The sequence below is a fragment of the Carassius carassius genome, chromosome 26, assembly GCF_963082965.1.
Source record: "Carassius carassius chromosome 26, fCarCar2.1, whole genome shotgun sequence".
Taxonomy (NCBI): domain Eukaryota; kingdom Metazoa; phylum Chordata; class Actinopteri; order Cypriniformes; family Cyprinidae; genus Carassius; species Carassius carassius.
In genome coordinates, this window is record NC_081780.1 from 1,859,043 (window position 1) to 1,886,341 (window position 27,299).

The following is a 27,299-nucleotide window of genomic DNA, read 5'->3' on the forward strand; positions in this document are numbered from 1 at the left end:
TTATATTATGCTGCCTTTAAATTATGCTATTTTATAAAATCATTGTATTATAGCCATTGTTTAATGCAAAACAAAAAAATTCAACAAAAACGGATGAATACAATATGGTAATGAGCCCTGGGAAAGAGAAATGCGCTGAGTTTACATCAATATAACGGTTCAATAATGCAGAATGGTCTTCACTTTCAAAAAAAAAAAATATATATATATATATATACATATATACACATGAACACACACACACACACACACACATATATATATATATATATATATATATATAGATGTACAATATTTTTTTTTTTAGGTTGAAATGTGACTTGGAACCCATTTCATAAAAGTTGCTTACCAAATAAGCCAGATTTATTTCAGTTAGTCTGATTTATTGTTAGTTGATTTAGTTCAGAATAACCCAGACTAACTGAAATAAGCCTGGCTTATTTGGTAAACAGCCCCCGGACAAGCTCTTGATGCGTTTATGAGATTAATCCAGGTTCCCTCTATATTTACAAGAAATAACCGCTCGTATGTGAACCTCTTTATTTATTATCTATGAGTAGTTTTAGGAAGTGTATACATTAAAAAGTTGAAATGCTGTTGAAAAGCCATTGAGTGGACCTGATGATAGCTGTATGAACTTAAAGGAAGATGCCGTTTAACACGCCAGAGTTTTTTGTGTGTGTGTGTGTGTGTGTGTGTGGCAGCGACATTATTCGTCTGCCTACAAAAATGCACTGATCTTATTTTTTTTTTTTTTTCATTGTTACTGAAGAAGTGAGCTCGTTTCCCCAGCATCGCCGAAGGATGTTCATGTTTACGTAAAAAGAGGAAGCTCCTCCCCCTTTTGCTCTCCTCCATTTCCTCTTCCTGTTGGTGTGGCAGCAGCAGCAGCTGATCTGAACTGATGTAAAGAATGTGCATCTGTACATAAACGAACTAGATTCATTATTCTGTCAGTGACTTTTGTCTGTGTTAGTTGAAGCTGCTCCTAATTTTTTTTTTTATCTTACCAAAAAGTGAAAAAACTAAAAAATCGACTATTATCGAAGTGTATGACTGTAGCTTTTAGAGGCGTCTGGCACTGCTGTGTATAGACCTTTGACCTTGCAAGTCTCCACTGCATGTGTAAAGCCTGGACATAGTGATCATCTTATCATCCGAAAGACGCCCCATCTGTATATAATGAATGTTAAGTATTTGCATCCAGTTTTTATTTTTTATGATTCTTTTCTGTTTGTTTTTACATTTTAACCCTGATGTGTGTATCGTTCTCTCGTGAGCTCAATCGGAGCTGTACGGATGTATTATATCTGAATGTCCTGTTCTCATTGATTAATAGCCAGCCTAAAGGGATTCTTTTGTATGTTTCATTGCTGGGTTTGTTGTACCACTGGATGTACAAACTGTAAATGCCAGAGAAGTAGACGTGGACAGACGCGGTGGATGGGCCCTGTGCTGTAATATGTGGATTAGGCACAGTGACGGTCATTCATTCATACATGTGACACTGTTTTTAGAGAATATATTCACTCTGTTGTTCCTCTGCCGGCTGTTTTCCCACCATGTGAAAAGCACATGCTCATCTCCAGTGCCTCAGCTGAGATCAGGACGTCACCCTACTCTGCTTCAGATGTAACTTATTGGGCATGGATCAATTTTAATGGCTTTGTTAATAAAATATTTGAAGGTGAAAGGCCTGTGCGTCGGTTTTCAGTATCAGCACACTGCAGAAGCTAAGTGCACTGAAACAAGGGTTAAGTTTACATTTAACATTTTTGTTTCCTAAATGTAGATGCTCGTACAATGACTACTCACCCTTTGAACTATTAACACAAGCAGAGGGTTCAAAAATGAACATTTTACTTAAAGAAAAATCCATCTTATTTTTCAGGACCATTATTTAAGTGACAGTGACATTTTTCCAAATTCTCATTACTGTAATACAGTAGCTTTGTTTCGCAAAAAAAATGTAGCAATACATAAAACTAAAATTTATATGCAATACATCACATTATTTAATAAAATATTTACATATGGTAGTGAGAATTTGGGAGGTATTGTTCCTAATTGCAATGAAAACATAACTGGTCATCTATGAATAATTAACACCCTGCAGCTTGTGTAAAATTATATATATATATATATATATATATTGCATAAAGAAAATCAACCTTATTTCTTTGAGCTATTGTTTATATATGTATATAATTACCTTTTTATTTATTTTTTCTAATTTGGATTGTGTAATTTTTCCAGTACTTGAGAAATGAGAATTGGAGACTAAATGGGTTTAATTCATAGAAATATAACACTCAATGGTCCTTTTCTTCTTTTCAAATTAGTGTGTTATAACAGTACAGAAATGTAGAAAGTCCTGACTTATCACTGAGCGTGAACCAGAGCTCCTGCTCCCTGACCGTATCCAAATCCTTTGGGTCCAAAGTTCTTTGCATAGCATGCTGAAAAACAGAAACAAAGACAAAACTAGGCACAAATGTAGAGAATTAGTAAGCGACTTGTCATAGAACCAATGAGCCTTCACTATAATTGTTCAAACGGTTCAGAAAGTTCGGATTTTGCGTCATCACCACAGATTAAACGTTGACTCTTGATCATAATCATTCAAGAGTTTCTGGTTAATCTAGTTCTTCAGCGTGTTGTTTTGATGTTGCTCCCTGTTATCAGAGAAACGTCCTGTATGTATACAGACAAACAAACAAACACTGTGGCCCTCAAAACCACGAGCTTGAGAGGAATATTCCACTTCATTTTTTATCTTACAGGGACATTTTGGCTCCCAAAAATTAACATTTGTTTTTAATTTTTCACCCTCAGGTCATCCAAGATGCAGGTGATTTATTTATTTTTCTCTTCAGTAGAACAGTACAGAAGATTTTAGCTGAAACTCTGGTAGTCTTTGGCGATTCATTTAATGCGAGTCAATGGCTACCGGCACATTGAGAGTCAAAAAAGCACATACAATACATCATAAAATTAATCCCTGTGGCTCCTGATGATATATTGAGGTATTATGAAGCAAAGCAATCACTCCGTGCAAGAAACTGAGAATTATTTACAACACTATAACCTGTAATCCAGAGAATCAGGCAACAAGGAAATTAAAATATTTTCTGCGAACTGGTTCTTTCAAACAGTTAGTTTCAATTCAGTGGTTTATTTAAGTAATTATGCAATGATGTAATGTATACGCAGTTGTATTATTAAAAAACACAAGCTGTTTTACATGTCTAAAGTGAATAAACTTAATAGTTTTGGATCCGAGTCGAACTGTTTCTTCAGTTCAGAGACTGTTGGAGGGACTGGAGCACTGAATCAGTTCATTCATCACAGGATCAGATATACTGGTACTTTGACTCGTTTCAGGTTGGAGTGACTGTCAGGCGTCTGAAAATGAGTTTAGATTGAGTAACTTGTAGATCTGTGCTGAATGAGACGTGAACTGTTTCAGACGATTCAGTCAGATCTGGTAAACTGGTTCAACTAGTTCACCAAATAGAACCAGATCTAAAGAATCATTCATTTATGAACCGAACATCACCCTGAGGCTCTGGATTACCACTAATAATGCTATAAATAATGTTCAGTTTCTTGCACAGAGCGATCGTTTCGCTTCATAATACCTCAATATATCATCAGGAGCCACAGGGATTAATCTAGTGTTGCTTGTAATTGCTTTTTTGACTTTAAAAGTGCCGGCAGCCATTGACTTGCAATGTATGAATCAGTAATCGTTTTCACGTAAAAATCCTCTTTACTGCTCTACTGAGAAAAAAAGAAAAGTCATTTATATCTTGGTTGGCCTGAGGGTGAGTTAATTAACAGCAGACTGATATTTGTGTGTGAACTATCACTTCATTGTTGTAGATTCCCACTGATCACCTACATCAGGATTGTCAAACCTTATTAAACTACAGATATCTGACCTTTGCAGTAGATTTCTCCGTCTTTCTCCGTCTGAGTGGTGGACTCCAAACTCTTTCCACATTTGGCACAGCGAAAGCAGTTCTTATGCCACGGCTGTAAGACAGACATGAGAAGAAAACCATGAGGTCATGAAGCTCAGATCAAGAAAAGATGAGAAAACCAGCTGACTTCCTGGAGATTAAACCGAGAAAAACAGAAACTGGACGAAATGCGTCACACTTCAGATTTTTGGCAGTAGATCTGTTCAAGCATCTGCAAACCCTCATGCGGACATAAAGAAAGAGTCAAACTTGACATCTGTATAAATGTGTTCAACTTCTGACCCGGTGACTTCGGAGTGAATAATGCAGCTGATGTCACTGTGGGAGATCACGATACAATGAGAAGTCAGGATCCCAATCTGATCAGTTATGCATTACACATATTTAATAAGATTATATTCATTAGTTAAATACATGTCAGGGTTATTATCATTATCTAAAACCATTTTTTTAATCCATTAATAAAAAAAAAAAAAAGGAAAAATAACAGAATATATTCTATAATATATATATATATATATACACATTATAGAATTTGTTTATATATTTTTTTTATTTATTCGTTTTAGCTTTTGTAATACTTTTCCATCTAAACAAAAATGAGCAAAATTTCCGTGGCAACAAGCTGAAGTTAATTCCCATCTGATCAGTTATGCATAAAACGCATAATAATATTTATTAGTTGAATATCATTATTATTAACTAGAAACATCTGACAGAATCCATTACTTGAAACAAAATACACATAAATTGATATAAAAAACAAAATATATTAAAATGTGTATGAAATAACCATTGATGTTAAACAATACATAATCGCATTATGTTTATTTAAATTTACCCCAAATTAAAATGTATTTAACTAAACATATTGGGGGGGGGGTATTTTAATACTTCTATATGTATATAATACAAAAAAAAGTCTTGTTAAAGTCTGAGAGTGATGATATAGATACAATAACAGTTCATGTGCTTCCAGAGGGCTTTTTTCCATTTTAGTTAAAGGTGCTGCAAGTAAGTTTTTGACTCTACTAAAGCATAAAAATACTATAATACGTTTGCAGAGATTAAAGAAACATGCCAAGTTAACATGGGTTGCCAGTTGGCGGAAAACACAGCGCATTACATTTCATTCATCATCAAGTGCACTCGTTCCTGTTTTTGTTGTCAATCTGGCAACCTGTGTATGCATTAAGTCTGAGGAAGAGGGGCCGGGTGAATAAAAACCCGCTCTAATATTTTGAATTTGGACTGCAATACCTAGTTCAACCACTCGGTGTCAATCCTACATACAGCACCTTTAAGTTAGGTTTTTTTGCATTATAATTACATTAGATCAATTACATTAAATCCCTGGGCCTGTGGTTGAAAACCATTGGTCAAGATCAACAAATATGAAGAAACCTTAATAAACGTTTCTTAATACTCTTTGAAATCATTTCTTTGAGTGCGTTTCTAAATGGAAACGGTTCGTTATTGTAGTACTACATTAACATGCACTGATGATTCTTGTATGTGCATGAAACAAAGCAAACACTGATGTGGATATAAATGTGTGTAATATCTGGGTTTGATTCTTGCCCTCTGATCGTCTCACCTTCCCAGCACTCGTCACTTTCTCAGCAGCGAACACGGACTCTCCACAGCGCGCACACTTTTCAGAGCCGCCGAACTTCTGCGCCAGCTTGGACGGGTTTGGGTTTGGGCTGGGTCGGTGAGTCTGGGTTCTGCGAGGACACAGAGAGGTCAGATGCTGTTTTCTGGAGTGCAGCCTATCGAGGGGCCCTGAATGAGCTGCTTTGTGGAGGGCTTCTGGGTCTGTACAGGAGCTCTGCTTACATAATAGATTCTTTCATAACAATCACCTGACGGCGAGCCTGAACACACCACAGGACGGATTTGCTTCCAGAACAAAATGACTTGACAAAATCCTCTAGAAATCTTACAATAATACACCACTGCTCAAAAAGTAATAATTGTGATTTTTTATGTTTTTGAAAGAAGTGTCTTCTGCTATGCAAAGCTTTACTTATTTGACAAAAATAGTATGAAAAATTATTAGAATTTAAAAAGAGCTTTCTATTGTATTATGTTGAAATGTAATTTATTTCTGTGATGAAAAGCTGAATTTTCAGCATCATTCCTCCAGTCTTCAGTGTCTCATGATCCTTCAGAAATCATTCTAATATGCTGATTTGCTTTTCAAGAAAACAGCCGTGTAAACTGTGATACACTATCATTCATAAGTTTGGGTTCAGTTAGACTAAGAAAATAAAGAAAATTACACTTATTTAGCAAAGACACAAACGGATCAAAATTGACAGAAAATACATTTATAAGGTTACAAATGAATTCTTTTTTTGCTGTTCTTTTGAACTTTCTATTCATCAAAGAAACCTAAAAAAAAATTGTATCATGGTTTCCACTAAAATATAAAGTGGTTTTCAACATTGATAATACTGAGAAATGTTTCTTGAGCAGCATTATTTAACACTATAACTATATTATAAATGTAGTCAGTGTACAGTCTAGTTTATTCACCAGATGAACTTCTTGTTGAAAAACAATAAAAAGTGCAAACGCTCACTCTTCTGGTTTGATTCCCAGTCTCTCACCGCGGTCCATGTTGAGCGTTCCTGCTCCCTGACCGTAGCCGTATCCTTTCGGGCCGTACTTCTTACCGTAGCAGGACTTGCAGTAGATTTCCTGGTCATGGATGGCCAGTGTGGTGCTGTCTAACCCTTTTCTACAGACCACTGGAGGAGAGAAAAACACTCATTTTCTGCTGCTTTCACATGCAAAACTCATTGCTGCAATGCAACCGGTTTTAAATGGATAACAGCCATGCCACCAAGAATAATCTATCATCATTTTAACCCTATGATTAGAGGCTAGAATGCAAGAATGCTTGAGGCATTGAGGCATTATTGGCCCATGGCAAATGAACACCGCTCATGTGGGCCGTATTATTTAGTTGTTTTGGTGAAAAGCGCCAATCTGAAGCATGTGCATTCAGCCGTTAGTGAGATCTCACTAACACAACCATCATAAACAAATCACCGGTGTTTGAATCGGTCACTGCAGGACAAAAGAAGTCAGAAAAATATTGAGAAATTTAAGTTTTAGTTTATTTGAATAGTAATAAAACAATGGTTATTAAAAAAATGTATATAAAATATTATATAAATAGGTTCATTAAGTATACGTTTGCTGAGCTAAAAAAAAAAAAATATTATATATATATATATTTATTTATTTACAATAGAAAACACGGAGGGAAAACATGCTTAATAGTCATAAAAATAAAAGGCAATGCAAAACTTGCTTTAGTTTTTCCTTTGATTTTGGGATTAAATGTGGCCTGGACCTATCATCATGAGGTTTTTCTATTCGACTTACTGCAGAGGAAGCAGCACTTGTGAAAACTCCTCCCGTCACACTGGACCTCTTCAGCGTGGTACACCGTCCCGCGGCAGGCGCCACATTTGTTTCCTCCACCCCAGTTTGGCATGATGAGGAACTGTGAAAAGAGAAAATACTATTAACTCTTGAGTTAAGCTTAGCTTTAAAAGGAAACAAATCCATCCTACAGAGTTCAGAGATCAACCTCAGGAAAATGTCCAGGTGTGCTGGACGTCTACAGGCGTGTTGTGAAGGGTTTCACTAGAAATTTCCATAAAAACCCCACTTTATCTGTTTGGAGTTATAGAAAGACAAATAAAGACAGTAAACACCCTGTAGACGCCTGGAGACCCCAACATCAAAACACACAGAGACCACCAGGAGCTACAGGAAAATGAAGAGACTAACAGAGCCAGTGAGTCTCGTTAAAAGGACAATGTCTGGAAGTAAAAGGCAAAACAAGCATATGAATAAAACAGCAGTCAGACGTTTCAAAGGGTCAGGTTCAATTTGCTCAGTTGTTCTAGTCAAATAAAATGATATCAGACCTCTCCAACAATATTAAAATAAAAATGGCTAAGTGCTCATAAACATCATTGCTTCAACTCTCCAGGAAAACATGAGCTGTTCTCTGTAAAATGAGATCATAACTTAGAATATAAAAGAAATGAAGCATGAAAAGTGTGATCACAAGCTGAACAACACATGTCCAGACATGAAGGAGGACAATCAAGCATCTAAAAGCCTATGTGAATGCATGCACGTATATTAAGATCTCCATGACATTAGAAAAGCACAATAAATGCATGATAATTACTAATATTTTGAACCCTAACATAATGGAGAACGAATATCACGATCTATAAATCAGTAAATAATATGAATCTGATAGCTCCTGCACCATTACTTTTTGTGTGTGTATGTACGTGTGTGCAAGTGCATCAAATAGCTTGAGAACATTAATTGTATCAATTATGCAAATTGAATATTTAACGATGCGGAACATGTGTTCCATTTGCATGTTTATTTATTTATGCACATTTTAACTCCCAGGTAAATATTATAATAGCCTACATGTATTGAATCCGTAAATATTAAGTACTAAACAGATACATATTAAACGTAAATAGCCTATTACATAAGCTGAACATATATGATAATAAAGAAAAATAAAGCAGTGCTTCCTTTCAGAGATCATATCATATATTGTGTCAATTTTAAGTATTACACATAATGGCATCGTATCACTTCAAACGTAGCTAGAATTACATTATTTAGAGTTTTCTACCTTTTAATCCAACTGAATCAGATCAAAAGTGGGCTGAATAATCAAAATCAGTTCCTCACACAGACACTGTGGCTCTTTAACACACGCTGCTTACCTGAGTGTTTTCCAGCAGATTCCCAGAGTGCTCCAGTGTGTGGGACTTCAGCGAACAAACTGCAATGTCATCACCAAATTATAGAGGAGAGAAGGAGGAGGAGTGTTTTAGACACACACACACGCACGCACGCACGCACGACTTCATGGGGCTGATTCAGAAATATATGCTTCATTTGAAATTTAAAGTCTTAAATGATTTATTTATATGTATGTAGAATATAAAACTGTCATATATTGTCTTTGTGCAGTGGAAACATGAACACTGAGAGGCTTCTTTTTTAAAACGAGGCTTTGTTGGGAGTTTATTACTTCATTCTTGATTTGTCTGTCTGTAATGCGTAGCTAATTATAATTATCAGACACACCTGAGGAAGATGAATGATCTGTAACGATGACCATTTTAAATAAAAGTGGTAAACTGGTTTCATCAAGAGATTCGTTTGCCAAGAACATGTCTGTCAGTAATCGTTACAGTAATCGTGACGTTTGTTCAAAGTTATCTGGTTTTTAAAAATGCTTTTAAAACGTCAGCACAAAAATGTTATTTATACATCATCCATGGAACGTTTCCTGCAACATTTTAACTGGCGGTTGCCAATCATTTTTTTCAAATGTTTTAGAATGTTCCGAGAACATTCACACGTAACATTCCCATATTTGCAAATTGATCAAATGAAATGTTGCCTTAATGTTTGTATATGCTAAGCAAGACAAATACATTTTTAACATGTTTAAAAAACTGGAGGTTTTGAAAGTTCAGAAAACATTCAGAAATATTGTTTTCATAACTCACCGGGAATCTAAACGTTCATAGAACATATTGTGATATGAATAATGTTGACAGTTAGACAGGCATTAATAATTCTAATTAACTGAGCATCCAGGACAATTTCATCCTGCGGTGTGTGAGGTGTGGTGGTTAAAGAATGTGTGTGGGAGAGCCTCCTGATGAATGACTCATTAAAACCATTCAGAAACCAGCTCCTGTAATTACCCAGCATGCATCACTTGTCATTTAGACAGCGGATACACTTTGACATCAATAAAACTGACCAGCATTGACCCCAGAAAGTATTTGGACATTGAATGTCACTGTGTAAACACAGAACACTAAGCCAAGTGTTTATTTGCACACTTTTTCATCCAGAACATTACTGAAAAAGAAGTTTTGTTAGGTAAAAAAAAAGTACTGTGCACTTTGGATAATTTCATATTTTAAAAACACATTTTCCTGTTTTATGTGAATAATACAGCAGCACAGTCATTTCTTCCAGTCTCTTCATCCAGGCCTTCATCTGAAATGCACATAACACCAGAAGAAGGAATTTATAGAACGGCACAAGATTGGAAAGAAAGAGAGAATGAAAAACAGATGTAGCTTTGTGTCTGTCCTCCATTTATGGTCAAACTGGAATCAGGCTGAGGAATGGCACGCGTGTGAGAAATTGAAACATAAGATTTGTTTATTTAGGTTTCCGTGCATGTGTCTGTCCCTGACGTGAGCTCTTTTACCCATCAAAGAGCTTCTGGAATGTCATCAGCTGTTTGACAGCTCATTCAGTCCGTCTTCTGCCACATTTACAGAGTCTACCGTATTCATCAATCAATGATTTGTTCATTTCGTGACATATTTTGGTCTCTGACATGATTATTTTTGAGAACTCAATAGTCTTTTCTGAGGTTTTCTGGTCTGTTAATGGCAAAATGCAAGCTATTGCCATCCATAAATGGTTTATTGTGATTATAAAATGGGTTGCCAGGTGTATTTGTGTGTAAACAGCATTAATGAACTTTGACATGCTGCCAAGCGTTATACTGTGTTGATCTAATTTAGAAAATTATACAAAACTATAATACAGACCACACACACACACACACACTTCTAATTTGGGGTCTTCGCTGAGGCCTGCTCACTGTTATTAATGCTCACACTCAGTCATTTGAAGAAACCTTTTAACCATAGGAATAAAAGTTAAGTGCAATTCTGGATAAACATAGGTCTTAAATACCAAAAATAAATAAATGAACCCCTGCCGTACAGCAAGAGGTATGGTAAGAAACTCTCTAAGAAGCTAACAGAAGTTTATACCATGTAGAAACTGATATTTCAAGGTAAAAAAATTTTTTTTTGATTTGTTTTAATCTCTTTAAAGATAATTATTAGCAAGTTATGGGATGTCATGGTTCCATGTGTTTAAATACAGATGCACTGATAAATAATATATTTATATATATCACTCTCAGAGGACAAATTCTGAAAGATTTTCCTCTGTTTCTGAGAAGACTCATGGAAAATATCTTGGACATCATTTGTTTTGTATATGCTGCCATCTTGTGTTCGCACAAAATCAAGCCCTTTTGCTCTCTGCTCACACCCATGAGAATAAATGCAAGATTTAACAAACAATATTACATTTTACATACATTTATTTTGTAATACATGTATGACACCTGTGTCCATACATAATATGATTGAAAATACAGCTGACAAACAAAGAAGCACCATACAGATTCAGCAGTGCAGCTTTAAACATCCAACCAAGACATTTAAACACTAACGGATACAAAAAATAACACATATACAAATATTTAACTCTACGAGTCACAGTACAGTGAAGTACCTGTAAATACTGTACAGCTATATGGATCGTGGTGCAAAATTCAATCCAGTTTCCCAAAATAATTTATTACTAGTCTACTAAGAAGTTCAGACGTAAACATACTTTGCTTCCAAACAGTACAGTACTGTGATATTTCTGCTTTGCTCCAGTGACTGCGGATCATATTCACTGGTTGTTCAAGTATGTCTTTGTTTTCTGTTGGTTTCACAGATGTAGCACCTCAAACTATAACAGTGTCAAAAATTACAACCATTATTATGTTCCTTATTACAAATACACTCAGAATCCATTCATTCTCTGTGGCGAAGGCATCATGCACCAAATACATTTCTAAGGCACGTGGGCTTCACCAATATGGCACTTCGAGAAACTGTGAGATCCCTGTGAGATAGTGAACATCCTATAGAGCAGATCTGACTAGTTTCTTTTTCTCAGATGCCAATCCAGACCAATCATTCATTTTCATTTTTAAATACGTAGTGCTAAAGCTGGATTGATGATTTTAGCCTCTGGAATACTTTAATAAATAGTAACGGTAAACAAAATCAGGAAATATACTGGTAGGATGTCAATAGAACTCCAAAACACTATCAAAAGTGGCGGCGGGAAATCATAAACAGCCACAAGAGTGTGTGTAACAGACTTTCCAATAACACACTAGTATCTGCCCTCTGATTGTGATGTTCACTAGTTACTAAACAGGAAGTGTTCATTTCCAGAGAATTATTTCAAGTCAAATTTTGTGGTGTAATGCTGTTTCTGTCTTTGGCACTCTAGCACCACAGAAGCATGAAAACACGATGACACACATATAGCGGCTAATTTAATTGGCTGAGGCATGCTCGATGTCCAGCCTCCTCTGGGCGGAGCCTCTTTTGCGGGCCGCTGGTGGTGCGCTGAGACACCCAAAGGCTCCAGGCGTCTCGAAGAAAGATTTGGACCCCACTGCCGCTTCCTTTGGGGTCACAGGAGTCTGAAATAGCGGAAGTGAGAAGGTCAGAAACTCTGTAGACAATGTTTGTTATTGCATATTATTATTATTATTGCACCAAAATTAAATTTTTTTTAATTTAGCCAAAAACTGAAAGTTTATTTGATAATGATTCATTAAAATTATTTGCTTATATTTATTAATCAACACTAAATTTGCATATATTTGAATTGCACCAAGACAGTTTTATATCAACTTTTTAATGACATAATTATGTTTCTACAACAATTAGTTGTTCAGATATAAACATTTCAACTGTGGCTGCAATAAAACCCTTTTTCAACTGAAATCAATTTCCATTAAGTTTTAAAAAACTTTATTTCTGAACATTCAGTTTGCTTTTTTAAAATGTAAAAAAAAAAAATATATATATATATATATATATATATATATATATATATATATTATATAAAAATATATTGTGACGAGTGGGGCGGGGCCGAGGGACGTGGGAGCGAGGCCGGTGGAGTGATTGGAGATGAGCTATACCTGTTCGACCCACCGGTCTCGAGGCCCACGGAGGAGATGGAAGGATATAAAACTGGAACGACGACAGTGAAGGATGAGAGAGGACCAGGCCTGGGATTTTAGTTGTGTTTTGGTTTTTATTTGAGCGCACCAGTCGTCCGTGAGGGGCTGGTGCGCTGTTTTGTGTTTATTTTGTATTATTAAAATGTTATTTGATTGTCCGCCGGTTCCCGCCTCCTTCTTCCCGAGGATTACAAAGGTTTTAGCATTACATATATATATATATATTGGTTGTGAATGAGAATGTTAAGGGAACATTCCATTGTATCATTTTGCAAACATTATGAGAATGTTACTTTTGTATGTTCTCTGAACATTCTAAAACAAGTGGTTACATTTAAAAAACGTTCGATAAACATCCATCTAAAAAAACATTCTATGAATGGTGTAAAAAACAAAACAAAACAAAAAAACAAACATTTTGTGCTAATATTTTTAGAATATAATTAAGAACCAGATGACTTTTAAGGTTCTGTTAAAGTAACTTAGATCTCTTAGTCTGTTAAAGAGAACCTAGTCAGTACATTCTGAGAACGTTAACTGGGAATCGACAGACTAAAAGAGCTCAGTTCAAAAGCGAGAAATTATCATGTTTTCCTGTTGCAGACTGAAACAGGAAATTCAGTGCATCACTAAAGAGCAGTGTAGTAAACTGACCTGTGTTTGCGCTGACTGAGGGCTTCCTTGTGCTCGTGGCCCCTCTGGAGAGAGTGTGGCTGCTGGTAATCTGTGCCCATGATGCTCAGGGCTGTTCAGTGTTTCCACCACACCAAACGCCCCTCCTGCCATCACAAAACGAGCCGGTGACAACACGGTGGGCATGCTGAAACTCAGACCGCTGCTGGCCGCCCCCTCAGCACCAGAGGTGGGCGAATGCACCAAAAAATACGGCATGGCTACAGCTGGCACGCCACCCTGTGTGTGTCCCGCTGGCATGAGGAAGTTCAAACCGTTCAGACCTGCAGAATCATTAGAATGAGTGTGTAATCAGAAAGACTGAGTACGTTTACATGGACAACAATATTTGAACACGATTAAGACAATACTGTAATTAAGTATGCGAACTGAGATTTCTGATCTGGCTAAAGTCATACTCAAAGAAAACACAAATTGAATTAAAGCTGCAAGCGGCGATGAACGGGACCTCGCACCCGGGCTCACCGGCAGCGAGTGGCTTTAGTAAAAAGGTGAACGTTGAGAAATATGCATTTAAACTCATAAATATAAGTGGAATATATCAAAGTATATTCCATATATGTGCCAGTCTTCCTGTTGCCAGCAGGTGGCGCTATCATTATAATGGAATATTGGACTTCAGATGTGTTCAGGCCAGGAAGATCGAACATTTTATGCCTAAGTTACAACAACATCTCTTGCTGTGGCGAGACATCAAATTTTGTCACGGCGCCATGGACACGACCTTTAACAAAAACTCAAGATCTCCACAATTTAACATTGCACAGGCCTTTATATTAGACTGACCACAAAAAATACATTAATGTCAAAAGATTTCTAGGAGTAGTTTGTTGCAGAATAAAATATGTCACTTCCTGTTGCCAATAGGTGGCGCTATGACTATAACTGAATATGGGCATGTAGATCTGTTAAGGGCAGAAGTCTTATCTAACATGTGAAGTTTGGGGCAGATTGGACATTGTATGTCTGAGTTACAGCAACTTCCTTTTTCATGGCGAAACATCGAAATTTGTCAGGCCGCCATGGACACGCCCTTTAACGAAACCTCAAGTCCTTCGCATTTTAACATCGCAAATGGCTTTAGATTTAACTGACCAAGTTTGGTGTTGATCTGAATAAATCTCTAGGAGGAGTTCGTTAAAGTACAAACCCTGAAAATGGCAAAAACAACACCAATTTTGCAGGGAAAATTCTAAATAACCGACTTCCTGTTGGGATTCGGATTTCGTACCAAGAGACTTTTTTGTAGGTATTGGTGTATTACATGTGTTTACCGATTTTTGTACATGTACGTGAAACGTAGCTCGAGGCACACGCCGTTGAATGTGTATAGGTGGCGCTATCGAGCCATTTTGCCACACCCAATGGAATATTGGCCTTCAGATGTGTTCAGGCCAGGACTCTTATCACACATGTGAAGTTTGGGGAAGATCGGACATTTTATGCCTGAGTTATAACATCTTTTATTCCCATGGTGAGACATCGAACTTCGTCACGGCGCCATGGACACCCCTTTAAACGAAAACTCAAGATCTTCACAACTTAACATCACACAGGTCTTTAGATTAGACTGACCACAAAAAAAAAATTCTAGGAGTAGTTCGTCGCAGTGTAAAATATGTCACTTCCTGTTGCCAATAGGTGGAGCTATGACAATAACTGAATATGGGCATGTAGATCTGTTCAGGTCAGGAGTCTCATCAAACATGTGAAGTTTTGCGCAGATTGGATATTGTATGTCTGAGTTATAGCAACTTCATTTTTCATGGCGAATCATTGAAATTCGCCAGGCCGCCACGGACACGCCCTTCGACGAAAACTCAAGATCTTTTTCAATCTTTTTCAAAGATCAATTTAACATCGCAAAGGCCTTTAGATTAGGCGTACCAAATTTGGTGTTGATCTGAATAAATCTCTAGGAGGAGTTCGTTAAAATACAATGCATGGAAATGACAAAAATTGCACAAAATTTGCTCATAATATTAAAAATAACCGACTTCCTGTTGGGTTTAGAATTTAGCTCCAAGAGTCTTTTTTGTAGGTATTGGTGTGTTACATGTGTGTGCCAATTTTCGTGCATGTACGTGAAACATAGCTGGAAGGCTGTTGGTTTTTTAGTATAGGTGGCGCTGTCGAGCCATTTTGCCACACCCTCTTCTGAATCCTATATCAGACTAAAATTTTCACCAGGTTTGACGCGTGTGCAGACTTTTTGAGCATGTTTAAGCCCTCAAAAATGCGATTAATTTTGGAGAAGCGGAAGAATAATAATAAGAAACAGAGCAGATACAATAGGGTCCTCACACCATCGGTGCTCGGGCCCTAATTAAGACATGTGGAGTATCCCTGTTTTAGTTGCATTATTGAAGTGCACTACACACCTTAATCAAACTATTACTGTTGTCTAGGACTTTTTCCACACATTTTGCAGCAGTGGTCAACCCTTTGATGGTTTTGCATGTATAGTATGACAAATAATTAACTGCACTTGAAGCATTCAGTAAATAAAAAATTAAACACCCAAAACACAGATTAAAAACAATATCAGGAAAGAATGCATCGTATTTCTGGGGAACCGAGGAAACGGAGCTCAAGCTGTTGATGTCAGTAAATGAAAACAGCGGCCTTCCTCTGGTTATTGGAAACGCAAATGTAAAGTACTCAATGACATTGACTGCTCAGGTGTTGTGTACCTGCTGTGTTGGGAACATAGAGGTAATGAGAGGACAGCACTCCTGCATCTTCCTCATTCATCGGCCCGAACGAGGCCTCGTCCCATGGAGAACCTTCTCGAGAGCAGACTGGAGACCTTCTCAGACTCTCAGTCTCACCCTGCGACACATTCACAAAAGTCAGAGGTCAAATTACAGGTTTCATAATGACAGTGTATAATATTGCAGATATTGCCATTATAAAACCAATAAGCCCCTCAAGGCTGTGCATTACTATGATTTCACCACAGTATCTTCATATATACTCAACTATTCATATCATGCTCAAGAATATATTTTATATAATTCATATCATACTCAGTCTTATATTTATTGTTTATTTTTGTTAAGCTATGTTTTTATAACTACAAACGTAGATTCATGTAAATACTGTATAACATTTGTAATTTTATATAAAGTTAAAATACTCCATGTGATTAATAAACAATATTGTATTTGTACAGCACCTTTAATAGTATTTTTGGTTTTATTCTTTCCTTAAATTTTTGTGTCATTGCTTATCCTCTTATTTTTTTTATTTTGTGTATGAAAGGTGCTATACAAATAAAATGTTATTAAATAAATTAAAATAACCCCAGTAATATGCTAAAATATGTATATGCACACAGTTTTAATCTGATTCATAACACCCACCATTTCACTTTCTATGGAAGCAGAGCGTTTGCTTCGTTTAGTTGCCTGATCATCCTCCTCTTCCTCTTGTCTCTCTCTCTTCTTCAGATGTTCCTCCCTGTGGCCTGAGACGGATGACTTCTGGGCAACGGCGTCTGGGACGTGTCCGCTGTACACCATGAGTAGGGGTGTCTGTGGCAGACCGGGCAGGAACGCTAACGGGTGAGGAGCGAATTGGGCAGAAACAGGATGTGATGTATACGGGACGTCCATCTGAAGAGGGACTGCTAGTGACGCCAGTCCAGGAGACAACACTACAGGACTTCCACTCGCCGGGACACTACAAATGACCAGCAGTTAGTGATCAGTGCTGATGCTGTTCATTTGAACCTAAAATAGCTTTAGCTAATTAAAGTAAAGCTGAAATAAAATAAAATATAAACACTATATGAACAAATTTAACAAAGTAGATTGTTGCAATGACAACTAAATGAAAAACATACGTTTAAGTTAAGGTACTCTAATTTTCTAAAAATAACACACACACACACACACACACACAAAAAGTACAACGAAAATAGAAAATCTAAAGATAAAAGCTGATTCAAAATATTGATATATTCTAAATAAGAATGCAATTACTGAAAATCAAATTAAAATCTAAATGAAATCCGAAAATCTCTCCCAAAAAAAGCTAATTAAAAATATCCTGTTCTAATAAGAGAAATCAAACAAAAACTAAAACTGAAAGTCTAAAAATAAAAGCCAGTTCAGAAAGTTATTAAATGTAACTACTAAAATACATACAAGGTAAAAAAAAAAAATTCTGAAATTTTCAAATTAATTAAAGTTAATTAATTTGTTTAAGCTGAAGTACTAAAATTTATAAAACTGACATGATAAATTAACGCTAAATAAAGGTACAAATATATCAGTCCAAAAATACGTCATGATGAGGAAAAAAACATATTTTATTTAGAACCAAGAGAAAACATTACCATCTACAGCCACGAGAGGGCGCTCTATGTCTTCAGTGTAGACTACAGGAGCACTGAGCAGCATAGAGCGCCCTCTGGCGGCTGTAGACGGTAATGTTTTCTATTAGTTCATTTCTCTCGGTTCATGTCAAATTAATTTTGATAAATAAGTTGCACCTTACTATAAGTCGCAGGACCAGCCAAACTATGAAAAAAAGTGCGACTTATAGTCCGGAAAATATGGTATTTTTTCCCCCCTACAATTCTTTTCAGTGTAGTATATATTTAACACTGAATGAACATTGTTAGTAATCAAAGGCACAATGGTTATGCTTCGGGTTTGAACCTACAGCATTTCAGCCTAGATCTTTTCCCAGTGTTTGTAAATGACTAAAGTTTAAGATGTGTAAATTTCTTCAAATACAAGTTCTACACAGCTGCACTCACCCGTCTCCAAACCGCAGCTGACACACTGCGCTGGTGTTCTCTCTCTTCCTAGAATAATCCACCGGCTCGTCTGAAAACACAAACACAAAAATCACTGCCTTAACTACATTTCCAAACAAATGCAACATTATGGAAAGTGTTCAGCTCAGCTCTCACCCGTAGAAGGTCTGTGAGGCGTGCTGGGGGCGGAGCTTATCCGCCTCTGATTGACAGGAGGTGCAGGAATGACCTGAAAGGAGGAGTGACGCATCATCTTCTCCCGTCGTTCCCCGGCGGTGCTGATCTGAGCTGCTGAGACTCTCAAATCATCTGAATCTAAAAGACATGATTGGCTGATTGGCCATTGCATTCATATACTCAGATTCATATGTGATTGGCTATAATGCACAACACTGTAAAAGCACGCAAAAAATAATGGTGCAACCTTAAGCAGATCTAAATTTAATGCTGCTGTCAACACTTTTCATTTTATTTGTGAAAGCCGTAATGGATTTAGTTTTGGGATACTATAAACACACAACTGCATGAAATATATCACACTGTGCATGTAGTTTTTGCATATTTTATTTACGGAAACCTTTTCACATATTGTGTCTTTAAACCGACCGTGACTGTGCCAACACATAAAACCAAGCTGTTTTCATGTTATCATTACTCTTCAACTGTTTGCATTATCAAAAATGGCTCTTGACATGCACTTTTTGACAATGACGTCACATTTCCAGGAGAGCGGGAAGGAGTTTTGAATTGCATAAAATTAAAGAAACAAACTAAAAAACTATAGTGAAAGAGGAATAAACAGCCCAAAAATGATTGTGTGTATGGGTGCGCATGTATATGCATGCATGTGTATATGTGTGTGGGTATGAACAAAAAAGCCTCCTAAATGAAAACTGTGCAACCCAGTGCCACAAAAAGATGTGTATATATGTAATATGGTTGAATTTTCAAGTATGACGTGTTGGATCATGATTTTTCTTTTATTTTTTTCATTTATTTGTTTTTGTATATTTAAATTCTGTTTACAAACTCACCAAACAACATTAATGATCAATAACTTACATTTTTTTGTTTTCAAAAACAAACAAAAAAACTACTTAACCCCTGAAAATAAATCTTTTATTTTTGTCAAATAAATAAAATGTGTGAAAATGGCCTATTTTCCCCTCAGGACTTTCAGGGTTAAACAAGACGTACCACTGCTGCTGTGGAAATCGGCGGGTCCGATCCATTTGAAGACAGGTTTACGACTCTTTTCCTCTCGCACTTGAAGTTTCTTGATCAGATTCAGGCTGGTCAGGACATTCGCGATATCATACAAACGTCTCACCTTAGCTAAACAAACACAGAAAGGATTCTGAGCTATTCTTACATCAATAATGGAATGCATATTATTTTTAACATTAAAATCGTCTTACTTTTATATTTGCTGTGGCTGGACTCATCCTGGCCCTCTTCGATCAGGATCTTAGCAGCTGTGTCGAGGGTAACGGTCCGTGTTTTGGACACCAGAAACAGCATGACAAACTTCTGGCTCATGATACGGAGCGATTTATCCTTTCGTCTGCTGGAGGCCGCTGTACGAGAGAAATAAACCATGCTCACAACACTATAAAACATGTCAAACTTGGCATTCCAGACATTAATGCATTCGTTTTTTTTATAATAAAGGTCTTTGGAGAATCATACAGCAACTTAAAATAAGAGTAAAAAAAGGTGAGGAATTATGCTTTTTTAGTTTTAACAATTGTGGCATCAGGCGATTATTTCGAATTTAATGTTTTGACATCATATAGCTTAGAACTTCTTTTAACTAGAGTGACAGATTTTTACGATGCCGTTTCGTGCATGAAAAAAAAATACAATGGGAGACATGAATTAAGAATGAGTGAATAAATCTGGCAGGAGAAAATCAGAGTTAGTGGATATGAGGAATGGCTTGATTGCTCTTTGAATTGGCTCCTGACCTCATGATGGGATGGTAATAAGCTTTTGTTAGAAAGGAAAGCTGTTTCTTAGAGACATCGGCCACATGGGACAAGAAGCCAGCAAACACAATAACCACATCAGAGGATCCAGACGAGGACAGCAGGACGCTTCATCTCTTTATCAAGACATCAGACTCAAGAAACACAAAGAGATTCATCTAAATGCTCAAATCTAGAAAAAATTAAGTACTTAGCTACTGGGCAAACAAGAATACAAAAAGATATAGATTTGAGACATCTGAGTGTATTAACATCAATTGCCTCGGAGAATTATAAAGTGTATTTGTATTATACTTAATAATTTAACAGAATGACTGTTGTTTAAGGGGCCTTTTATTTCATCAGCAGATCATTTTGGAAGCAGAGATTTCAAATAGCATCCATATTTCCTAATGTGCATTAAAAAAAAAAAAAGTTAGAAAAATTGGATGGAAAAAATTATACACTAGAGCATTTTTGGTAAAAAAAAAAGTTTTGTTTGCCAGAATTAACAAAACTACTTTCTAATTTCTACATTTATCCAATAGAAAAAGGAAAGCACAAGATAGTTACTACTATTACTGCTGTTGTGATAATATCTTATTAAAATTTGAACTAATTTGTATTTTTAGATTTGTTTCTTTTAAGTAATTTTGCTGTGTGTTTGTTAGTTGGTCATATTTTCTTTTCTTTTTTTATGTACAAGTCTATATTGGTTTTATTTTTTGTTGTTATTTTAGTATACTAAGTTGCCGCTTTGGCAACTAGCTGTAATAAAATAAGTTATTTTCATGTATTATTTCACTTAAAGTTTTTTTCAAATAAAGATAGTTTTTTGGTTATGGTTTTAGTTTTAAATTCAATCAAAGTAAATATCAACATCGGCCGAATAATCAGTCAAATAATAAGACAGAATGGTTAAACAAAAAGCATTATAAAAGTTGCTTTTATATAATTAGAAATAGAAAGGCAAACATTTGAACACTTTCTTGTTTGCCGTTAGCATTCAGCAATTACGCATTTATATAATTTAATAAAATCTTTGAACGACTAATGAACATTTGATTGCACAAACTTCGTTGGATCCAGTTTTGAGATCTTGTGAAGTGTGCATTTGTATCCTGCACATTCGAGTGTGCTCTGTGTAACGGTCGATTGACTAACTTTAAACTCGCAATTTAAGTTATGCTGTGCATAATATATATATATATATGTCTCAGCCACACTGCTTTCCAAATATCGGTATCGGCAGTAAAAACCCCAATATTGATCACTTATAACAAATACTTCAAAAAAAGTATGAGCAGGAATAATTGTGTGTCATACAGTGTGTGTTTTGCATGTGGTGGGCGGCACACGGGCTGCTTCCTTCTCTCTGGTCCATCTGCAGATGGTAGCCCTGCTCACGTCCCGTCTGATGGAGATCCTGCAGGGTCTGTGGCAGAGCTGAGCGTCCGTGCCACACGTACAGGTTCTTAGCCACTCTGCTCACCAGCATCAGAGACTCCAGCACGTTCACAATGTCGTAGATGCGTCGCCTCTCAACGCCTGCGTCACATAGAGACAGTCACTCGCAATTTTTCATTAACAGCATTTTTTACTTTGGCCGATGTGGAAAGGACTTTTAATTGAATGGCTTACAGGACTTTTATTTTGTGCATTATTTTTTGCTTTTCTATTATTAGTAATAGATTGGTCCATCTTTTTCCGCTTATCCGGGGCCGGGTCGCGGGGGCAGCAGTCTAAGCAGAGAACCCCAGACTTCCCTCTCCCTAGACACTTCCTCCAGCTCTTCTAGGGGGACACCGAGGCGTTCCCAGGCCAGCCGGGAGACATAGTCTCTCCAGCGTGTCCTAGGTCTTCCCCGGGGTCTCCCCCCAGTGGGACGCGCCCGGAACACCTTCCCGGGAAGGCGTCCAGGAGGCATCCGGAACAGATGCCCGAGCCTCCTCAGCTGACCCCTCTCGATGTGGAGGAGCAGCGGCTCTACTCTGAGCTCCTCCCGGGTGACTGAGCTTCTCACCCTCGCCCAGCCACCCTGCGGAGAAAGCTCATTTCGGCTGCCTGTATCCGGGATCTTGTCCTTTCGGTCATGACCCAAAGCTCATGACCATAGGTGAGAGTAGGAACGTAGATTGACCGGTAAATCGAGAGCTTTGCCTTACCCCCTCCGGCCCCTGGTTGCGCCTAGAAATTCTGTCCATAAAAATCATGAACAGAACCGGCGACAAAGGGCAGCCCTGCCGGAGTCCAACACGCACCGGGAACAAGTCTGACTTACTGCTGGCAATACGAACCAAGCTCCTGCTCCGGTCAAACAGGGACCGGATAGCCCTTAGCAAAGGGCCCCGGACCCCATACTCCCGGAGCACCCTCCACAGGCCGCCGCGAGGGACACAGTCGAATGCCTTCTCCAAATCCACAAAGCACATGTGGACTGGTTGGGCAAACTCCCATGAACCCTCCAGCACCCTGTAGAGGGTATAGAGCTGGTCCAGTGTTCCACGGCCTGGACGAAAACCACACTGTTCCTCCTGAATCCGAGGTTCTACTATCGGCTGGATTCTCCTCTCCAGTACCCTGGCATAGACTTTTTTGCCTCCACAACCACCCGGGCTGCAGTCCGCTTGGCCTGCCGGTACCTGTCAGCTGCCTCAGGAGTCCCACAAGCCAACCAGGCCCAATAGGACTCCTTCTTCAGCTTGACGGCATCCCTTACTTCCGGTGTCCACCACCGGGTTCGGGGATTGCCGCCTCGGAGACCTTACGGCCACAGCTCCGAGCGGCCGCTTCGACAATGGAGGTGGAGAACATGGTCCACTCGGACTCAATATCTCCAGCCTCCCTCGGGATCCGGTCGAAGCTCTGCCGGAGGTGGGAGTTGAAGATCTCTCTGACAGGAGGCTCGGCCAAACGTTCCCAGCAGACCCTCACAGTACGTTTGGGTCTGCCGAGTCTGTCCAGCTTCCTCCCCCACCATCGGATCCAACTCACCACCAGGTGGTGATCAGTTGACAGCTCCGCCCCTCTCTTCACCCGAGTGTCCAAGACATATGGCCGGAGGTCGGATGAAACGACCACAAAGTCGATCATCGACCTACGGCCTAGGGTGTCCTGGTGGTAATAGATTGGTGTACACTATAATACGTTCTCATTGTAATGTGGGGTTTGGGTTTTGTTTCATGTCTTTTATTTCAGAGTTTAGTCATGGTCCTTGTTCTGTCATGTATTTCCCTTATCTGTGTGTCATGTTCTGATTGGTTCTTTGGTTCATGTGTCATGTTCTGATTGGTTCTTTGGTTCATGTGTCATATTCTGATTGGTTCTTTGGTTCATGTGTCATGTTCTGATTGGTTTTTTGGTTCATGTGTCAAGTTCTGATTGGTTTTTTGGTTCATGTGTCATGTTCTGATTGGTTTTTTTGGTTCATGTGTCATGTTCTGATTGGTTTTTTGGTTCATGTGTCATGTTCTGATTGGTTTTTTGGTTCATGTTTCATGTTCTGATTGGTTCTTTGGTTATTGTGTCATGTTCTTATTGGTTCTTCGGTTCATGTGTCATGTTCTGATTGGTTCTTTGGTTCATGTGTCATGTTCTGATTGGTTTTTTGGTTCATGTGTCATGTTCTGATTGGTTCTTTGGTTCATGTTCTGATAGGTTTTTTGGTTCATGTGTCATGTTCTGATTGGTTTTTTGGTTCATGTGTCATGTTCTATTTGGTTTTTTGGTTCATGTTCTGATTGGTTCTTTGGTTCATGTTCTGATTGGTTTTTTGGTTCATGTGTCATGTTCTGATTGGTTCTTTTGTTCATGTGTCATGTTCTGATTGCTTCTTTGGTTTGTGTGTCATGTTCTAATTGGTTCTTCGGTTCATGTGTTATGTTCTGATTGGTTCTTTGGTTCATGTGTCATGTTTAGATTTTTTTGTCCAAGTAAAGTGTTTTGTTTCCTTATTGGTTGGTTCTTGTCATGTGACGTCATGTGACCCTGATTGTTTGCTATAAGTAGCCAACATGTTGCCTTGTGCTTTGTCGTGTATTGAATGTATTTATCCTGCTTTCGTTGAGTCTAATCTGTTCAAGTCAAGTCAAGTCTTTGTTTGTTTGGATAACTTTGTTTAAATAAATCTGCACTTGGATTCATCACTACGCTCTTCTACTGTGGACTATCATTACACTCATCTACCATCAGCATTAAGCAAACACATATGTATTTGTAAAAATATAGAATTGATTACAGAATCAAGAAGTTGCCATCTAAAGCATGAATCTGTATATTTTTCAGATTTTGTTTGGATCAAATTCTTCAAAATTTTCTAATAACTCGCTTTCAAATAATTTGTTACTAATTATTTTAATATTATTAAAAAATAAATACATAAATCTGTTACTTATTTTTTCATGCAGTTATTTTTCCAAACTTTTTATTTTAATATTTTTTTAAAATAATTAATGTATTAATAATTTAATAAATTACTGAATCAAGAAGTTGCCATCTGAAGCATAAATCTGTTTATTTTTCCAGATATATTTTATCAAGTTCTACTTATTTTTTCATATAATTAATTCGCTACTTTCATTACTTTTACATGTTTAACAGTTCTGTCTAACAATTATTATACAGAACTTTTATAAAAAGAAAGCAACTTGTATATGAAAATAAGTGTTTGCTTTTCTATTATTAGTAATAGATTGCTATAATTCTTTCTCATCTATTGTCAGCATTCAGCAAGCACGCATTTATTTGTAAAAAATACTATATTAGGATACCAGTTGCCATTTTAAGTATAAATCTGTTTATTCTAATTATTTTATCATGCAGTTCACTTTCAAATTATTTATTTCTCATTTCAAAAATTCTATATAAATATATAATTTTTATGCATGTTTTTACAAATTTTAAACCAAATAGTGTAACATCATATACATATATATATTTCTGCCATATCTAACCACTAGTCATTACATTGTATTTTACACAGAAATAAGGGATTTGATTATGATTAGGAGTTCTTTTCTCTTACTCAAGCGTGAGGCCACCTCATCCAGAGAAATATTGACGCCTTCAGAGGTTTCTGGGTAATCAGGGTACAAGGCCAGAAATTTTTGACACAAAAGCCCCAAACTCTTCTGTTTACGGCTGGGCCTCCTCTCAGAATCATCTAACGCTTCATACTGCAATAAAGAGAGATGAAACGTATTAAAACATATTTAAGATGAAATGCATGCTCTAAGTTTCCCAACATTAGACTGATTTAGACTTCTTTTGATACCTGACACGAGTCGTCGAGTTCTTCCTCTTCATCGTCCTCTACAGCCTTCTCTTCATTCTCAAGGGGTCTGAAGAGGGTTTTCTTCATGTCTCTGTCACGGATATCTGGGCTGGCAGCACTGATCAGCATCTTCAGGTTGGCTGTCGGGGTCCAGGGGTCCGGATGGACCCTCTCTGTGTGTTTATTGGGGGTCATATGGGTGATATCTGGGCTGGAAACTCTCTTATGTCCATTCACAGGCTCACACTTCAGTGGGGTCATTTTCCTTCGGTCCATGCAGATGTTCTCCTGAAATCATGGCATTTGTTAGACACGAGACAAAAGATGCATAATCATGCTTTATTACATTCAGATATCTTACTTTCTGCTCATTGATGTTGCCAGTTTCACTCTTATTCACTAGTGTCCTCACACTAAGCAAATCCTTTAACGTTAAACACTTCATCTCCATCTAAAAGAAGAAAAAATATCAATCCGTCATAACCAGTAACTTACATTACATTTAAGCTATCATTAAATAAGTTATGTTATTATATATGAATGACACCGTTAAATTAATATCTGTCAACATATAATACCAAAAGTTTGACGTTATATAGTATGTTATATACAGTAAGTCTGCTTAAATTATGTATCTGAATATAAATAAACTAATATGTAAAGTATTATTGTGATGTTTGTTACTAACTTATAAAAAGTTGCCAAAAGTTACTTAGTCAAAAACACTGCGTTATCAGCTTTGGTATTATATTACATAATATCATACCCTATTAAGTAAGAATCATAGAACTTATTAATGACTAATAATCACGTTTTTAAAAAGTGAGGTAAGATCTGATGATAGTGGCGAGGTTTTGGCGCAAATATCGTCACTAGTTGCCTGGTAGCCAAACTAATCAGATTCTCAGAATAAAAAATGATTCAACTTTTTAAGTAATTTATTTCGATATGATTGTCACAATATATACATATATATTATTTTGATAAATTTAACGTTAGATCATGCAAGTCAGATCAGATAAATAGAAGATTTAACCCAATATTCTTACCTTAAAAGTTCCGTCCTTGGAATATAAGTATCCGATGGACGTAAATAAATCCTTGGCAAAGGTGATGCTTCCTTTTCCTCTTAAAATTTTCTCACAAAATAAGATCTGAACTAGTAATCTTCGTCGTACAGACTAGTATGAAATCACCCGCTAAGCTTGTTTCTGGCGCTTTTAAGCGTTCCGCCTTCCCTCAGCCAATCATGTCGCCGCTAAGCAAATATATCGACGGTGATTGGCCGAGCGAGGAGGAAATGTCTCAGAGCGACCGTCGTAGCCAATCAGAAACGCGTCCTGACCGAGCCCGTGGGGGGTTGTTGGCGGGGCAATAGGCGCGCTCTTCATTGATCCGCTTCTGCAGTTTTTACAGACGCGCGCTTGAAGTTCTAAAGGCGCCGTTGTAACTCAAGAGGGACATAATTAATCATCACAGGTGATTAATTGACATTAAATAACTGCCAAGTGTCTCCTGACAGATTTGAATGACAAGCTCAGGCAGGAACAAAGGTGATTGACACAGGTGGGGTTTTAGCGCGACTGAGGGTTTTGTCGCGGGAAAGAATGTAATATGAGAAGATCCCCCCACACCCAAAAACTACAAACAACCCCCATATAAGGGTACTTTCATCGTCATAACC

At 37.4% G+C, this 27,299-nt stretch overlaps 2 protein-coding genes across 2 annotated transcripts; both read right to left on the reverse strand.

Annotated features, from left to right (window-relative positions):
* Positions 1-2,319: 2,319 nt before the first annotated feature.
* LOC132106224 (cysteine and glycine-rich protein 2-like) lies at positions 2,320-8,911 on the reverse strand. The gene is made up of 6 exons (XM_059511856.1): positions 8,771-8,911; positions 7,386-7,506; positions 6,574-6,742; positions 5,584-5,713; positions 3,945-4,038; positions 2,320-2,459 (listed from the first exon to the last, which is right to left on the reverse strand). The coding sequence occupies exons 2-6, from the start codon at positions 7,495-7,497 to the stop codon at positions 2,383-2,385; spliced, it is 582 nt and encodes a 193-aa protein (XP_059367839.1). The 5' UTR covers positions 7,498-7,506; positions 8,771-8,911; the 3' UTR covers positions 2,320-2,382.
* A 2,270-nt stretch (positions 8,912-11,181) lies between these two features.
* e2f7 (E2F transcription factor 7) lies at positions 11,182-26,819 on the reverse strand. The gene is made up of 14 exons (XM_059510626.1): positions 26,665-26,819; positions 25,977-26,066; positions 25,616-25,903; positions 25,367-25,517; positions 21,670-21,891; positions 19,795-19,953; positions 19,574-19,711; positions 18,533-18,691; positions 18,377-18,446; positions 16,974-17,292; positions 16,302-16,440; positions 13,570-13,871; positions 12,094-12,366; positions 11,182-12,050 (listed from the first exon to the last, which is right to left on the reverse strand). The coding sequence occupies exons 2-13, from the start codon at positions 26,064-26,066 to the stop codon at positions 12,217-12,219; spliced, it is 2,187 nt and encodes a 728-aa protein (XP_059366609.1). The 5' UTR covers positions 26,665-26,819; the 3' UTR covers positions 11,182-12,050; positions 12,094-12,216.
* Positions 26,820-27,299: the final 480 nt, after the last annotated feature.

What these genes read in the sequence shown, in the direction of transcription:
- LOC132106224 (XM_059511856.1), bottom strand. Translation starts at nt 7,497, where the DNA reads ATGCCAAACTGGGGTGGAGGAAACAAATGTGGCGCCTGCCGCGGGACG. An exon ending in CAAGTGCTGCTTCCTCTGCA is followed by an intron (nt 6,743 to 7,385) that starts GTAAGTCGAATA and finishes TCTCTCCTCCAG; the next exon opens with TGGTCTGTAGAAAAGGGTTA. An exon ending in CGGAGAAATCTACTGCAAAG is followed by an intron (nt 2,460 to 3,944) that starts GTCAGATATCTG and finishes TCTGTTTTTCAG; the next exon opens with CATGCTATGCAAAGAACTTT.
- e2f7 (XM_059510626.1), bottom strand. Translation starts at nt 26,066, where the DNA reads ATGGAGATGAAGTGTTTAACGTTAAAGGATTTGCTTAGTGTGAGGACA. An exon ending in CTATGTTCCCAACACAGCAG is followed by an intron (nt 13,872 to 16,301) that starts GTACACAACACC and finishes ATGATTCTGCAG; the next exon opens with GTCTGAACGGTTTGAACTTC. An exon ending in CTCAGTCAGCGCAAACACAG is followed by an intron (nt 12,367 to 13,569) that starts GTCAGTTTACTA and finishes CCGCTATTTCAG; the next exon opens with ACTCCTGTGACCCCAAAGGA.